At 40.4% G+C, this 17,981-nt stretch overlaps 1 protein-coding gene across 11 annotated transcripts in view; it reads right to left on the bottom strand.

The window, feature by feature from the left end:
- Window positions 1-17,981, bottom strand: part of SLIT2 (slit guidance ligand 2) — a 364,105-nt gene that overhangs the window by 41,492 nt on the left and 304,632 nt on the right. For all 11 annotated transcript variants that reach the window (XM_057726063.1, XM_057726060.1, XM_057726062.1 and 8 more), the window contains 5 exons: window positions 17,540-17,611; window positions 14,660-14,823; window positions 4,010-4,134; window positions 3,778-3,875; window positions 2,388-2,527 (listed from right to left, as the gene is read on the bottom strand). In XM_057726063.1, coding sequence (XP_057582046.1) covers window positions 2,388-2,527; window positions 3,778-3,875; window positions 4,010-4,134; window positions 14,660-14,823; window positions 17,540-17,611 — 599 coding nt within the window. The remainder of the gene's footprint in view (window positions 1-2,387; window positions 2,528-3,777; window positions 3,876-4,009; window positions 4,135-14,659; window positions 14,824-17,539; window positions 17,612-17,981) is intronic.

The raw sequence follows: 17,981 nt of genomic DNA, 5'->3' as shown, positions 1-17,981 counted from the left end.
AATGCTACAGCTAATAGATGAGTTACAAATATGTCTGGTTTAGGTATCTGCTCTTATGCCAATTTGCAAAACGCTTCACTTCCCACAGAACCCAACTCAAAGTTATAGGGATAATATCTTCACGTTTTGTATGCTATGGACTTTCTATTGAGTGCAATATTTTTGTTTACCCTCAGCCCAAATTAATGCAGGCTGATATTTGCAATAGATATGACTGAAAAAACCAGAAGAGTCTCCCTTCTGGTTGAGCACCAAGAGGCTCTTGACAAATAGTCATGGCAGGTTTCCACATGATAGCTTTAATAGATGTCACGTTTTGGCTCAGAAGTGGTTGTGCTAAGCTTTGGAGTTTTTTGGATATGTTTCAAAGAAAGATCTGACGTGGAAATGAAGCTTTGTAATAGTTTTCAGAGGAAGTTGCACTGAACTGAATCACTTTAGGATGGAGAAAACATGTGTTCAAGAAGATCAGGTGTAGGAAAGGAGCTTGGAAAACAAAGGGAGAGAAAGGAAAACAAAGACTCAAAGAAATGGATAAGGAATAAGGTAGAGAAAATCTAAAGCCAAAGGTGGACCTATCCAAACCAACTCAGAAGAGACTGCCACTTTATGCGAATTCTCCTGAAAAAGGTATGTACGAACCTGAATACAGCTGTGCTGGAAGGCCTAGGTTTCATCCTTAAGGGGATACTCAAAAATCCCTGGTTTCTGTGCTTGGGAACACACATTGGCTAACCAAATTGTTCTGGAAGTACTTGGATCCAGTTTGTCCTGGTCAGAGTAGGTTAGTTTAAAGGGTCTCTGACATTCAGTGAATTAAGTTCTTTCTATAATGATCAGAACAATGATGGGATAAGAGAACTATTCTATCTCTAAGAAGGCACTAGCTACAGATTTCAGTGCAAGCATCAGGCTGCTTGTGCAAGTCTAAGTTAGCCCACCCAGAGAAACTCAGATTCTTGGGGTAGCTCCAAGGGCTCCAGAATCTGTGCACTCAGGCTGATGGCAAGTATCCGAGGTGTGACGCAAGTAATACTGGTGTGACTGTCAAAGCTACATGACACCTAAACTCTTCCTAGCCACGGCAGAATGGGTGCACATTAGACATACTTGCTATCCTTAATTAATACAAAATAACAAGCAATCCAAGTTCTGGCCACTAGGAGTCAAGTGCTGTGTTTATATAATAGAACAACTGGTGGTACCACAAGTTTCCAGGGCATCAGGTGCTTCACTGGTGTGGAAAAACAATCATACCATGGAAAAGGCAGCTGCAGAATCTCTCAAACAGACCCGGGATATCAAAATAAAAACTCATTATTCTCCTTAGCATTTTCCCATCAAGAAAAGTACTTCTTAAAATGCAAAGGTTGAGTATTCCATAAAAGCTTCAATTCCAATCCTTTTCTAACAAATCCCTGGGAAAATTAATCATAGTTATGCTTCTATTTTCCGTGTTCAGAGATGTTAATCTCAGTCACCCAAGTAGCTATTTTACCTTCTGATATTCTTAACTATGTATATGGATATAAATACAATTAATGAAGAATACCCCAGCCAAATGAAAATGGTAACTTTGAACAGGGTGACAGAATCTACTTCTCTATTTTTTCTTACACATAAAATATGTAACATTCTCCTTTTCTCTACCAATTTTAAAACCAAATGGTTTATTAAGAAACAAGAATGTAACTATGAAGTTTCTTATTCATAGCCACAAAAGTTAATCAAAATAGATACTCTGACATTATAAGTAAGTCATAAACTTGATGTTGACTTTATAGCAAATTGGTTTATCCAGGGCAGAAGTTCAGCAGTCTGGATAGTCTTTAAAGTTTTATCACCTTTATTCCTGACATTCTGTATCAAGATAGAAAAAAAGGGATGGGAGGAGAATGGTCTGATAAGATTATCCAAAGTGATCAATCTTCCTGATTGTGATTTATTTTAAAGGACGAGAGCTGCCAGAGGCAAACACTAATGAATAAAAAAGTATGGACAGGAAGGATCTCAAAGGCTTAGTTACCTTTTGATTATGCAAAGAAATGCTCCCTTTTCACATACATATTGGTGGGTTGGTCTGAACAGAAGTGCTTTGCATGCACACCTCATTCACTTGTGGGACTAAAAGCTTCAGTATGATAACTTCTTTTGTGCTGGAAAGCATTACTTCACAATGGGTGCCTGTGCTCTGAGCTCCCCAAGACTTTCATTTGGCTGGCTGAAACCATCTTTAACTCTGTCTGTTATTACATTACACCTAATTTCCAAAACACCTATCAGTTACTCAATAATACATTGGTTTACTAAACACATGCAGCACGGCGCCAACGGTGCTTTCAAACCGATACACAGATTGATGGCATTGCATTTCCTGGTCTTCCTACCTGTGTACTCAGGTGGGCAAAGGCAAGTGTAGTTATTAATCCCATCGACGCACGTGGAGTTATTTTCACAGTCATTATCTTCACAGTCATCAACATTGATTTCACAATTTTCTCCTTCAAATCCATCAGCGCAAATACACCTGAGTGCCAGGGGAAGAAAAGACAAAAGTCATCTTCCTGCATTTTCAAACCATATCATCTAAATATTGAAAAAAACTAAATATACTCATCAATTACAGAGCTTTTAACCACAAGACACTGATTCTTTAAATGCTTTTAAATGACATGTTGTAAGCATCAATTTAAGGTGACTATCCCCCAGATCAGAAACAATTTGAGAAAGAAAAGTTATGCTGGCTGCAAGATGGCAAATGGCCCCATGGTCCTATAAGGCAGTAAATCCAACACATCGGCAGGTCTAAAACATGAGCAAGGTTTACTCTACAGCCCAAGAGATCTTAATCTAGAGTTGTGCTCTAATAAAACAATTCATGCTTCTTGGCTCATAAGTGATGAGGAACGATTCTGGTTTTTTTTACATTACTACCCTATGTGTAATGTTCTTGATGTCTCAAAGCAGAAAAGAAATCTGAAAATAAAGCTGTCTCCTTTGCGACTACAAAATGTCAATATTCTCTTTAAATCTCAACAAATACAATTTCTCACTGGCATAAAACACTGTACCTTTCATCTTGCTAGGTATCAGAATAATCTTTGAGTAAAGTCTTGACGAAAAAGAGACAACTTCATCACAGAATGCAGAAATGAATATATGTATTATTAAAAAGTGGTATTTCTAACAAGCTTTAGTGGATGGGCATTCTTATGTGAAATTATCAGTGCCATTATAAGAACTCTGTTTCATGATTCATGAAGTAGATCTGAAGGAACTGTACTGTATGATTAAATAATTCCAGATTAAAAATGTTCACAGCATGCTTGTCTACTCATATCGTGGCTTGAAAATGAGTCATTAATTTTCTGTTTCAGTGGGACCTACATCTTATCATCACACACAATCTGTTAAAGCGACACACGAAACAGCAGATGAATGTGTGCCTTGCAGCAGGGGACCACTTGGCTAGTAATTAGCGTAATAGAGCCACGACTCTGTCCTGACCTAATCTGACTTGATTAATCAAAATGTACACATGTGAGCGTTTTTAAACTGCTTGGTTTTGTAGCATCCTGAGCTGAGAATACTGTAATGTCTCAATTTGTTTTTATATTGAAATATCTCTGCAAGGAACTAATACATATTTTCCTTATGAACAGAATTTCTGGTATTCCTTTTAAAGTAAAGCCGTTGGATTTAAAAAGGGAAAAATGCATGTTTGTTTATTCTTGCTCCAATACTTCAGACACAGAAGATCACAGACTAATGACCTACCAGAAGCCATCTTTTTCTCCTTCTTTTAAGTGGCAAGTTCCTCCATGTTTACACGGGTCACGGATGCATGCGTGAATTGGGACATCGCAGTCCTGCCCCTGGAGAAGGAACGGTCAAGCTGAGTGTGAACAGAGCAGTTCTCAGCACAGACAGAAAGCACAGCGGAATACTAAAGAGCCACCGAGGAAAGCTACGTCTTCACATCCTGGTTCCCACAACAGCTGCTGCTCACCTTGAAGCCATAGGGACAGGTGCAGCGGTAGAAGTCCACTGGGTCACTGTTACAGGTGCCGTCATTTTTACACGGATTTGATAAGCAGGGATCACATTTAGCGAGAATACTGACATCCACAGGACCTAAAAATTGATTGAAAAATATGAGAAGTGGATACTTTCTGTTTTCAGTTCACTTAAACTTATTTCAATCCTTAAGGTAACAGGACGTTTTGTATAAAATTATTACTAGTCATGTATCTGTATGTGTTTCTCTTCCACGACAAAACCAGAAGCCAGCATTACCATTTCTACCTGTAGGAGCTCAACAGGAGGCCACCTCACTGGGAGTTAAGAGTGAAACTCTCTGATGTCAGAGTAGGTCTCTGAGATGTGAGCTTAGTGGTTAGGATCTGACATGAGTGATGCCAACAACACAGGGTGAATCTGCTCATTAGCTGACTAGCTTATGTGGATGCGTTCCTTGGCCAGGACCTGCAACTTAGCCACTCAGCCGGCTGGCAGGGAAAGGTACACCATGGATCCCAGAGAGGACTGTGTGTGCGTGTCTGTGCTGGGGGATGTCTGGGCAAGTTTTACGAAAAAGCAGAAATTCATCAGTGCAATTAAAAATGCAGTAGTATGCACCTGCCCTGATCGTACGAGCTCAGTGCTGTTCACACAGGAGATACAGAACAGTGCCACTTCCACGCATACGAAATAAACCAAAAATGACATCTTCACTATATCCTCCCTCATGTCCTTTAGCTCACCCTGTTAGCACATGACCACAGGCACGTGATGGGTGAGATTTCTGGGTCTTCCTCCCCGAGAATAAAATACCACTGAAGTGGTCTCTACCTGCAATCTCACCTTTTGGGATATGCATTAAAAAATCCCTTAGTCCATGAAAGGTCTGGATTAAATGCAGATTCAATTGAAGATACTTTCCTTTGGCCACACATATTTGTTCCATAAGTGGCTAAAAATGTAGATACTGTACTGTCCTCAATAAAATTATGTTCTATTGATGCTACTTTCCGCACTGGACTGCCTTTTGGCACCTGTCTGATGAGCGCACTCAGAGTGACATTTTTATATTTGAAATACAAATATTTTATAACATAAATATTAATTATATGTTTGCTTTCACTGTCAATCTCTCTGTAGTTCTTTATCCTCGCTGGAACAGTGATAATTTTAAGTGCACGTCTCACCACACATAATTTCTAGCAAGGTTATCTGAGTCAGCTGTAGAGCATCCCTCCTCTGCGCCCCCTCTCCCACCACCACTCCAACCGTGAAGGTACCGCTGTTCAAAAAGCTGTGTATGACTTCTGCTAATATACACTTCCTTTAATCAAATTTTTCTATAGAGTTTTTACGCGGGTAAACTTTGGTCTACTCACAGAAACTCACGTATGAAAGAAAATGTGAACGAACATGGTGGCCATTAAAATTCTTCATATCTAAGTATCCCCTCACCCTAGGAAATACATATTCACATGATGGTTTTGGAGTACAATCCAAAAAGGACAGTGTTCTCTACCGTTCAGTTTCCCTATGAACAAAAACCCTGAGATATGTTTACACAGAGATTCCTGTTTCTTTTCCAACTATCTGGAAATAACTGAAGGTCCTGGGGATGCAAGGAGTGGTGTTTTGCTCCTAGGGACACCTCAGTCACCAGGGGAGGCCTTGTCACTGTCCCCTCTGCTTTTCTTTGGTACCAGAGTAAGGAACGCAGTTGCTGTATCAAATTACAGTTGGGAAATTGCTGGGACTAATACTGAAGTGAGCCTCACAGAAATTTAATTTCTCCCCTCCTCCAATGTATTTATCAAATGAATTTAGCTATTCAGCACGTCAGAGAAGTGAACGGCAGCTGTTAGAGCCGTGCGTCACATCCACGTCATACCCCACAATAAACAGCTCTGTGTTTGCTAAAATGATCACAGCTGGAATCAGCCCTAGGAAAGGAAACATCTGGATGGCGATGGATTCCTGCACTAGGCTAGAAGAGAGAAGGCTCTTGGAACAGAGGCGCAGGGTGAAGCAGCAGAACAGCTCGTCAGCCAATGCGAGGACTGCAAACCTTTATCTGGCCACTTCCCAAGCCCTCGAGGAAACCTGTCTTTAGTCTATTTCTGTGCCTTCAGCCTCGAAAGGCTGCGGTTTGCATGGAGGGGTTCAGGGTTGGCAGTGTCTAAGTTTCTTCTGCCGAGTGTGACATTTTTCAAAAATCTGATTATTTAGATGAGAAGCTGGAGATTGTTTTAGGAAAAAAACTGGGTATGTTTTGAAGAATTATTTTAATAGAAGAGAGTGCAGATCATGAAACTGCCAGGCTGAAGCAGTCTCTGTCCAGTTTTTAGCACAGTCAAGATTTATTTAATAAATATCCACTGAACCATATCTGATTAATAAGCACTATCTAACTTCTCCACGTTTTTCCAAAACCAAGTTTGACTTTTTATATAGCACGTCTGCTCAACTCTTCTCAGTATCTGCAATTTCTCATGGGTATACGGAGGGAGATGGTGGCTCTGCCGCACATACCTGGTTTAGCACAAGGATCAAAATAACAAGTTCTCCCAGGTGCCCAGGCTTCTCCTGAGGATTTCCTAAACCCACAAACTGTTCTGGTGGCATCGGGATGAGGAATACGTAAGACCCTGAATTCTAATTTCTTCAGCTTGGTAAAGCTGACTACTATGGCTATCATCATATTTGCTTCTCCTTTTTTCAAACCCCTCTTTTGAAATCAGTTCTTCAAAGATAATTGATTTCTATCACTTGAGTCTGAGTGAAAGGTAATTCAAAAGATGTTTGTGAATTACAGAAATTCCAAATGGCAGCATCCTCTGATATGTCCAAATGTCTTAAAATATGATTCCTTTTCCTATTTTATTTAGATTATAATTCCACCTAACTAAATATTCTTCTTATAATGTGATTTTTACATCCACCTGCTTTATCTAAATCCATTTACTTTTATATTCTAACCCTTTTGAACTAAATCCTTTGTATCTGGTTCTCTTCTCTCTTCTATCTTCCCACCCGTATTTTGCTTCTCTTCTATCTTCTATCCAGTCTTTGCCTTCAATTTGTGATTCATTTACCATCCAGGACACTTTCCCTGAGATCCTTTCCTGCAAAGTTCTTATTCAAGGGTAACCACATCTTTAACCTGTTTCTATAACAAGGAGATGATATCAGAGCCAAAGGGATAAGCTGAACTCAAAATAAAATGGTAGAAGAGTTAGCATAGTTCTCTAGCAGCAAACCAGTGCTTATAGAATCTTGCACAGTTGCTGGTCTTAGGTGAAAAGAAGACGTCCAGGAACAAGAAAGAGACAAATCTCTTATCGTAACGCATAGTAATCTCAGGCAGAGAATCAGAAGTCAGTCAGGCCAAGTTAGTGATCTAGATGTATTACTTAACTGTTTGGAATTAGGAGAGCAATGGAAGTCATCTCAATGGGTCGCTTTAAGCTTTAAATGAGATGTTAAGAATTCTGAGCACAGAATACAGTGAGAACAAGCACAGAAGCCACAGCATGTTCTGACACTCTTCAAAGCCTAGACCTCCAAAGAGGGCAGGGGCTGGGAGGGATACGAGTGGTTTACTTAAAAGGTGAAAGGAAAGGACGTCTTCCTCTGCACGTCTGTTCAAATTTTAGCACAAAGGCAAATGAGAGCTTGCTGTTTACTCACTCACTTCAAGTTCACTGAGTACCTTTTGTCTCTGCCAGGAGCTTTTGAAATTTGGGAAAACTGTACGGGCTATTATTATCAAAAACATGGGAGAGTGGAAATGGGCACGGAGAGATAATTTCCCATCGGGTAACAACACCTACGGTTAATGATTCTATGTTTTTAAGGACTGCAGCTGTGGTTTGGAAATCTGGCAGGAACAACCACGAGAAACGACAGTGCAAAATCAGGAAGGAGAGCTTCCTTTTGTTCTTGCACTGCTGCTTGGCAAGGAACGACAACTTACTTGCTGATACAACTTCACCGATCTTCAAACGTCCCTTCTTCCCAAAGTTAACCGGTTCCAAGAAGTGTTAAATTACTGCCAACACACTGGCCCTCAGGTGTGTGCCCAGAGGAGAAAAGAAATCTAGCTTCACGGATACAAATGTTTACTCATGTCACTGACATGAAGGAGGCCGGCCTAGGATACCTGGATTGATCTGAGATTAGGTCTTGACTTTAGACAGTCCTCTAGCATCCGCTATACGGATGGAGGGTGTTTAGCTTATCGGTTCAAAGGAAAAATGAGCAGAAAGTTTGGCTGACAATTTGTCAGTGACTTTAATCTTTAATGGAAGAACGGCTGCACCTCAAATCCATTAAGGCTTGTAGGCAGACTTGCTTACTTGACTCAAATCACTAGCTATTACACTAATATTGCCACCTACCGAGAATTGTACCTCACTTTGATTTATTACTAAAAACTCCAAACGCAAATTTCTAACTATATCCCAGAGTCTGCCTTCGTTCTGGTGTCCCTTGGAGACATGAATCAAAGAGCAGAACCCTCTAGTGCTGCCCTTGTATAAAGTCAGACGTAGATCTAAGACAACGTAGGGAAAACGTAGGGGGATATTTAATATCGGTCATAACTAACTAGTAGCTCGGTAATAAAGACCTCTATGGATCAACTACAGAACACAGTTGCAAGAGAATGTGGAAAATGGGGAGGCACGTTTTGGAATATGTGTTTTAAGTTTCTGCAGGCCGGCAAGGCGGGGGGATTCACTAGGTGAGCGGAAACATGAATCTGAAGTTCATAAGAAAAGTCATGGCTAGATACCTGAAGCCGTGGGACTGCACTCGGTTCTACTAACAGGGCTAAGGAGAGAACCCCGTGAACGTCGATATGCAAGAGTAGGTAAGAAAGAGACGCCAGCCAAGGAATGAAGCGGCCACGGGGATGTGCAGGAAGGAGCAGCGGCCACCGCTGCTGAGATGAAAAGGCAAAGCAAGAAGCTACACAGAGGCTACTGGGGCAGCAAGCGGGCACTCACTGGTGTCCCTACAGTCTCAGGCGAGGGGAGAGATGGTCCCTAGATGACGGGGGTTAACATCCTGCAAATCTGCATTACATAAATGGTTACGCAGAAACACGAAGATGGGTCTTGCACCTCTGGGACACCTAGGCTGGGCCATCTGCGACACACACATGTGATCTTAGGCCAGTAAACAAACTTCCTGAGGCACGCTTAAAAGAAAAAGAGCCGTAATTATTCTAGGGAATTACTGTATCAAAGACAATATGGATGTACGATATTTAAGAACGGAATACAAATCACTGGCTACCATCACCTCCTATGAATAATTAATTACTAAATGGCTATTAAAATTTTCCCAGTGTTTTAAGTTTTTTAAAAAGCATAATGAAAAACAGCCCTTGTTTGTTTTTTAAATATGGTGCTTTTGGCAAACACCTATGGGCAAACCTGAATATTTTCTTTAGCCAGAGAGCAAATCGTAATCCCCTAAAGCGAAGGTTATTTCAAATTTACAACTATGTGCTAGTGATATTAAATCTGAAAATGTAGAAAGGATTTGACCAGTTTTGCTATTTCAAAACTGATCTCACGAGTAAATTTTTCATTATGTTATCCTGTTTAATCACCCTCATACTTTAATTAAATGACTAAGGACAGTATTAACTAATAATTTTGAGACCAAACCCAAAAGACCTTGAGCTTGTCAAGAACACCCCCCAAAACAAAATGCTGATCTCACTGGGGAAAAAAAAAAAACTGACAATATTACAATGTCATTATTGAGAGATGTGGAATTTTCCCCAGAAATTCCAGAATCTAGAGGATTCTTCACCTACAAAATTAGCAGAAGAGATCAAGCACGTGATGATGGTATGCTGATCATGCTGGGATCTGAAAAGGTCCCAGGTTTCCCGATGCCTCAGCTGATCTGCACAGGTAAGTAACGCGGTACGGTGAGCACCACACTCCCACCTCTTCACTCGGGTTCCTGGCTGCCAGACACCTGCCCACTGGGGCTTTTCCCCCTGATGTGCGTTCCGTTCGCAGCTCCACGTGACTCCCTGATGGACCTGGTGGCACTGGTGACAATTCCACGACTGTTTGGTTTGGATACAGATTATTAATATCGTATATACACTGCTATCACCAAACTTCCATATCATTTTGTAATTATCCATTTAAGTGCATCTATCGGTAGAATATAAGCTCCATGAAGGCAGGGGCTCTTCTGTCCTATTTATTATTGTATTCTTAACACCCTGGAGCTGTGCCTAGTGCTCAGCAGGAACTCACATAACATTTGTTGAATGAAAGAAGCGATATACCACTTGCTTCCTTTCGACTGTTCAGTCCTTAGCACATTTAAGTGTTTAATAAGCGTCTGTCAAATGAAAAGTGAACACTTTAGTTGCCTGTACAGCCAAAGCTTCCTGAACCAAGAGCAATAAAGGGAATATTAGAAACTAACAATATTCTACATTCCACAGTGACATTTTCAATGAAACCCGGGGAGGGCAAGATCCTTCGTTTTCTTGCAGATTGCTTGAGCGTTCTAACTCCACCTGCTATTTAAAAGATGAAGATAGGACATTTGGCTTATAACAAGTTATAACCATCTGCTACCCATTCAAGAATGCCCTAGTCTGGCTATTAAGTAAATATGCTCTGATAATCTATTTCATTCAGTTCATTTATTTCTGTTGTGCACTGGAACTATGAGATTATACCACAAAGAAAATACTCTGAAAAATGTAAGATAAAAATTATATTGAAAGAATTAATTATTCAAAATAATAGTATTGTCTTTCCTAGCAAAGAAAATAAATGTTTAAATTATATTTAAATAGAGCTATGTAAACATGTTTTCAAATAAAGAATATTCATCTTCCTGATGTAATATGACATTACATATTTACAAACTTTAATATTAGGAGTATGTACTTACATGATTTTCATGAATAAATAAAACACATTAAACTGGCACAAAAAATTAAAATATAAAAACTCAAATTATAAAATATTTAAAGCATAATTTTATTGCTTTCAAGCTCATAAAACATGTAAACTCAAAAACCACAGTACTCAGTAGATTTCCCAGAGTTAATTATTTCAATTAATGGATTAGAATACTTTGCCTCAACCAATCCATTTATTATGAGTAAATATCTCTAGCAAAGCATGTGAGGGTGGTTCACAATATTTTGACAAATACGAGAAACGCTGGCAAAGAACATTATGAGTTTCAGTGTTTGCTACCGCTCTAAAATTGTTAAGTTATAGAAGAACGGAGTAAATGTTAAAGTTTGCTAAGTGCAATTACACTGATTTGTTGAGTTTTGAATGTCTATACTTCTTGCCAACTGGCCTACACTTACGCTGTCTGCTATGCAGTGTAGGGTGCACCTTGAAACATGTGATTGGTTAACTCGATAAGTCAGCGAACATTCAACTCAACTGCCACAGTTTCAGCATTTTCCGTATCACAGCTGGGCTCCTGCGGTCCCACCCACCTGCAGCTCAGTCCTCACACTTTCCTGCTTGTGCAAACAACTGGCCTGGACTCTCCGGTAAGAAACCTTTTACAGCCACTCTCCGAAAGGCTCTCTTCATCTGAGCCACATAGCAACAGCGTTATCCAATACGGCAGCCCCTAGCTACACATGGCTATTGAAGTTTCAATTTTAATACAATTAAAAATTCGGTTTAATTGTAAAAATACAATTAAAAAATGTAGCTGCCTTAGCTACATTTCAACAATCACATGAGGCTAGTGGCTACCGTACTGGATGGCACAGGTACAGAACATTTCCATCACTGCAGAAAGGTCTATCAGGCTACACTGATCCGGACCAAAGCATATTTCCATTCACGCTATATGAAGAACAAAAGATACTATTAATAAAAAAGGGTCAAATCAATTAGATAAATCTTGAGTTAAACAGACACGTACGTATGTATTTACGCTGGACTTCTGAGAACATTTAATAAATTAATGTGAACTCTGATGTTCTAAGAATTGAATGTAAGCATGTAGCTTTTCTCAACTTACATAACCATAAAGTATTTTTTTCAAGAAATATCTCTGTGGAACTCTAAGTTTAAGAATTGAAGATAAACACCAGCACTTTTCACAGTGGAGTGTGAGCATCCCTGGGCAGAGAGAGCATAACAAAGCCATCCTGCAGTTGCTCAGCTGGCCCATATACTCTTCCTAGAATCAGTCTGCCCAATAATACGTCTACAAGTAAGTTTCTGTGCCAGTTTCTCCTCCCCTATCTCCCCTCTGACAATCATCTCCACCTTACCAAAAAGTGATACGCTTCTCGGCCCACTGGAAACTGACCATGGGGCACTGCCCCAAAGAAACATCTGAGGTTACAAAAGAATGCTCTAAAACACAGGTTGTTTGCAAAGCCTCTTGCAATCAATGCACATAATCCAGAGAAGCATTTCCAGTAAAATTTTAATTTCAATTTTGAATATAAACATTAACATATTGATAAATAATTACGCTGTCCCAATCAATGTTGCATAAGCATTCCTGGAAACAATTAATTCTAAGAAAAATTTAAAAACTCATAGATCTTTAGAGGTAGGACATTTTAAAAATTCAAATTATATACACATTTTTGGGAGCGGAGAATGATACAGTTCTCTGAGGTACTGGAAACAGAAACTCAAGGAGAAAAATCAAAGTGTGAGGAAAAAGAACAATGTAAAACAGTGAGGACCTTGCTTTTGTTTCTTTTAAACTTGGCTCTGATATTCAGATTCTGCCAAATACGTTTAAAAGAATAACGGAAGAGCGTTGTTTTAAGATGTCCATGTTTATAATGCGCTGCAAATTACATCTCCTGCAACCATTTATAACTATGAAAAAACATCAGACGCCCACTTAGAAATGTCTGGGGGAGGGAACACAGTTTTCGAAAATTCCTTCTCTCACCAACAAAGCGTGGCATGCCATCCCACATCATATTTTTTTGGTGTCTTGAAATGTTATAATAATAAAAATGGCAGCTAACCTATATGCTGAGGACTTCCTGTGTGTAAGGTAGTATGTTTTATATATATTAAATAAACGAATCCTTTTCCCCAACTTTATTAAAAAATATTTGACAAATATAACCGCATGTATTTAAAATGTAAAACTCGATGATTTGATATACATATACACTGTGGAATGATTAACAAAAGCAAGATAATGAATACACCCATCACCTCACATAGTTAACTTCTGTGTGGGGCGGGGGGAAATGCTGAAGATTTACTCTCAGAAACTTTCCAGTATCCGATACCATATTATTAACGATGGCCACCATGTGTGCATTAGAGCCTCAGAACTTACTGTCCTCTGACCTACATCTCTCCACTTTCCCTCTCCCCCAGTCCCTGGAAACTACCATTCTAGTCTCCGTTTCTGTGGAAACGACATTTTCTTTTTTCTTTTTCTTTTTTTAAGATTCCACATATAACATCTCATCTAATCTTAACAAAACCCTTTCGGGTATGCACTCTGATCCTCTCTGCCTGCGAACGAGGAAGCTGAGCCACAGGCTGGTTAAGCTACTGAAGCGACGTAGCTATTGAAAAGTGAAGCTGGGATGTCGCCCAGGAGAAACCAGGCTGGGCTTCGCTCTGTGATCCGCTGCACAGTATAACCTACTTAGATATGTTTTCCCACCTACATGATCAAGTGTTGAAAGCTTATCTTTTCAGCCAGGTCTGCAAATTTCTCTATGCTCCACAATACCCAAGGTTTAGTTTTACACATAAAACAAGTTTAATAAGGCTCTGCATCTTATACATCTAAAATTTTTAAGAATTTCTCTCCTCCATCTAATAATTAAAAGTGGCTCTCTTGAAACATCAAAAATTAAGGATGATAGTAACCTTCTACCCTATTTTTCGTGAGAAACTTAAATCCATATATTTGACTAGAAAAAGTGGAAAGATATACAAAACAAGTTTAATAGTGATTATCTTTGGGCATTGTCATTAACTGTTGCTTTTAGTTCTTTAGTTTCTTATTGTTTACATTTTCCTATTCTTTAGATTTACTATGTTGGGCACAGATTACTTTTGTAATAAGAGAAGAAAATATTCGTTACTAAGACACTGTATAGAATTCACAGGTACATAAAACAAAGGGAAAAGGAAAGGACCCAAAGCAAGGAAGAAACAGAACCATGAACACAGGAAGAGGGCAGCACAGGAGGGGAGCTGGAAGGTCTGGCCTGGACGCTGGGGAGGGCTCACTTCTCCTTACCTGGAATCAGGAAGCCACAGGGCCCTGGCAGCCCTAGGAGCAGGGTACACGTTCAGACAAAGCAAAAGCAAAATATTGCACTAGTCAGAGGCTATGAGAGGACCTTCCAGAAACTGTGTACTCTTCATTTCTCCATACATTAAAAGAAAAAACCTAGCCATTTCCAATGGATTATTTCTGCAATTTATTTGAAAATAAATTTTTTACTTGGGCTCCTCGTGTAACGGCTCTGTCTTCTCCAAGTATGGGAGGAAACTAATTATTTATTAGAGTTTTTCAGCTATACCTATGAAATCTAGCGGCCCATGGTTTTCTTTTTTCTTTGTAAATTAATACGGCGACGTTTTATTTACAGAAGTAGGATGGTTAAAAGCCATACCTTGACATGTAAATTTTTTGGAGGGAGTGGTGAGTAACAGTTTATCTGCCATTTCTCCAGGACCTGCACAGCGAGCTATTCCCGGCTCCTTGTACTCTGACTTCACCCAGTCGGATAACCACTGCATGTTACAGTCACAGTAAAGAGGGTTGGCTCCAATTGCTCTGGAAAACAGCACAGCAAAAGCACACACACACAGACACACGTGTGGAAGCACTGTTATCTTCCCGGGGACCAGAATGCATGCTGATGCTCGGCGGAACGTCCCTCCAGACTTACTGATAAAAACTGCGCAGAGAGTGGAGGCACCGGGGAGGCCCCATTCTCCCGAATTACGTGCAGCTGTGATTCCGCGCACTGCCCCCCGGGCTAACACGCACCTGGCTTTACAAGGTCTCCTTGTATTTGCACACAGGTTTATACTGGGTGCAAGCACACCCCGGATGCACACCAACACTTCCTTCACTCACCAACGAGTTACTTAGAACCCAATCATTATGCCAGCTTCTGGGGGCCCAAATATGAATAACACATTATTTTGAACCCAAAAAACTCCTTCTGCAAGGGAGATGCACATAAACTCATACAGACAAGTAGTTTTCATTTTAAGTGGGGACGTAGGAGAATTTACAAGGTAACTGTGAAGAGGGCAGCTTTTCTGGGAGACTGGTGATTGAAGAAGTCTGAACGTTTAGACATGTAGATTCAAGTATGTGGAAAAGGCTGGAATGGGTGTTTCAGGGTGAAGAACCAGTAAAAGGCAAGAAGAGAAGGAAGGGCATAAACCAGTAAAGACGCGTAAAGCTAGTTCCCCAGACCTGATCTGGAACTCCATCGGATGTCTGTCCCTATAAAGTTTTTCATTTTAGAACTTTGGTTCCTACTCACATAAGCAGTTGTGGTGACAGAAAAAGTGATCAAGATAATACTTAGCATTTATTGTATCATTATGACATACAGGAACTGTGCTAAGCCATTTATATGAATTACCTCATTTTACGCTAAGTAGAAACTCTTTGAGATCAATACTATTAATAACCCATTTTACAGATTTAAAAAACTGAGGCCAGAGGTATTAACCAATGGGCTCACAAATTCGCCAAGCTTGGGCACAACTAGTGTGTACATAAAGTAGCACTGAAAAATGGATTCATTCTGATTTATAATTAACTTCAGATTAGTAGTGGTTCTGGATATATAACCCAACCAAAACTATTCTTTTATGAAGAGATTTTCAAATATACTCACAAAACCATAATACTTTCTATTGCAGCTGTTTTAATGCCCAACTCTAGCCAAGAATTGGAGTAAATGTTATGTTCACATGTATGTCCGATTCAAACCTTTCTTCTACATTAAAAATGAGGCAAATGATGTTTTTGAGTCATCTGATCTCATCTCTCCTGACATTTGCTAAGTCCTTACTACGCCAGGAGACACAGTAAAAAAAAGCGGATGGAGCAGAGCTCTCGATGATCTAGGGAGTGAAAGACAACGGCATAAAATGAAACACGTGACAAAACAGGACGCGAGACGAAGAAGACTCTAACTGCTCTCGCCCTGGGGGGGGAGCGTCACACACAGGACGCCCACGTAGCTCAAGCAGCACGCTTCCCGTCCCTGCAGCCTCTTCTGGCGCATCGCCGTCACCCCAGCTGGACAGCCCCCTCCCTCTGCAGGCGGCATTCGCTGCTGCAGCCCTGCACCCCTGAGCCGCGGGTCTCATGCACAGGGGACCTCAGCAAGCGACTCCCACGGAGGCTGAAGAGGAGTGGCCCTGCCGTCAGCTCTGAGGCGGGAGCTGGGGCTCCCACACACGAGAGAATGGAGGTCTTGGCTCCAGGGACCCCGGAGTTGATTGGAAGATATACTGACAGTAAGCAGCAGGCAGAGGGACAAAGGCCTCCAGGGATAACACAGTCCCCGCGGGGGAAACTCCGATGGAGCGTGGCTACTGGCTCCCAGCCTCTGCCCACCCCCTCTCCGTTTTCTAAACGTATCTTCTCGGGGTTTGGTAGGCTTTGAAGAGGCGGGCAAATCCAAGAAACACGATGGCAAGTAGCCTCTTCCGGAGAACGAAGGGCCAGCCGACACTGATGTTTATGCTGAAGCAGACAGCCGTCACCAGCGGATGCCAAAGTCAGCCTGACCAACAGGGCTTTCGCTTCTAGGGCTGCTCTCTGAACTCCCTCCCAACATACCCAGCTCTTAGCAGTACAGCTAAAAATAATGGAACAATGGAATTTAACCCAATTGTGTGCTTGGGCCTAATTATGAAATCATTTTATTGTACTTCCAAGAAACAGGGAGGTACAAAGAGCCTGCTATGCGACAGAATGCAAAGGAAAACAATTTCACCCAGTATGAGGATTTGGCTGTTTCGCCTCTGCCACACCACAAAGTCCTACACCTTGTCTAATTTATTTCTGCATGGTGCCAGAGTCGATGATGAGTAATACTTGCTAAAAAAATGAGTCCAGTTTGAGCAAATCAGGCTAGGCTTCCTGGAGGAGGTGAAATTTGGGATGTGACTTGGAAAAGCAGGGTTTGGGCAGACTGAGTTGAAGGGGAGCTGATATTTAGAATCAGAAAACATTAAAGGAAAGGCATAGGCTAGGAAGTTGGGGAGCCGTGTTTGTAAGAAGAGACACTTTTGAGAGCAAAGATAACTAATGGGGAGTTAGGGCCAGAAGGATAAATTAAGGCTATTTTGCAGAAGGCACCATATCTAGATTGAAAATCTTTATATTTTCTTTAGAGATGGAACCAATCACATTTTATGATGTGACAATAAAAATGGTGGCAGTGGGCCGTTTGTTCCAAACTCACTTGCCAGGAGGAGTTGGACCTTAAACCCACTTTCATAAATTAGATACTCACAGGTGTGACAGTGCAGAAAGATCACTGAAAGCACCTTCGGGCACAGCCGAAATGTCATTTCCATGTAAAGAACTAAAAGCAAGAAAAAGCAAAATTAAATTTCCTATTATTTCAGGGAGTTCAGAAAAATCCCCATGCATATATGAGACTTTAGTTTATAACAAGCTTTTAAAGTCAGTATAGAAAGATGATATATTCAATAAATAGTCTCTATGCAACTGGGTATCTATCTGGGGAAGCAGAAAGTTCCCACTTCACATCATATGCATAAAACAAATTCCAGACTGAAGAGTTAAATGTAAAAATAAAACTGAAAATGTATTAAAATAAAATATAGATGAGCTCCTTTTTATAAACGTGGGATATGGAAGGCTTTTTAAAGCACTGTATTATAAAACTCAGAAATCATAAGCAAAAGAGCAATAAATTTTTGACAAAATAT

The sequence above is a fragment of the Hippopotamus amphibius genome, chromosome 3, assembly GCF_030028045.1.
Source record: "Hippopotamus amphibius kiboko isolate mHipAmp2 chromosome 3, mHipAmp2.hap2, whole genome shotgun sequence".
Classification (NCBI taxonomy): Eukaryota; Metazoa; Chordata; class Mammalia; order Artiodactyla; family Hippopotamidae; genus Hippopotamus; species Hippopotamus amphibius.
Note: the sequence above shows the minus strand (reverse complement) of the source record. Positions and strands in the feature narration are given on the sequence as shown.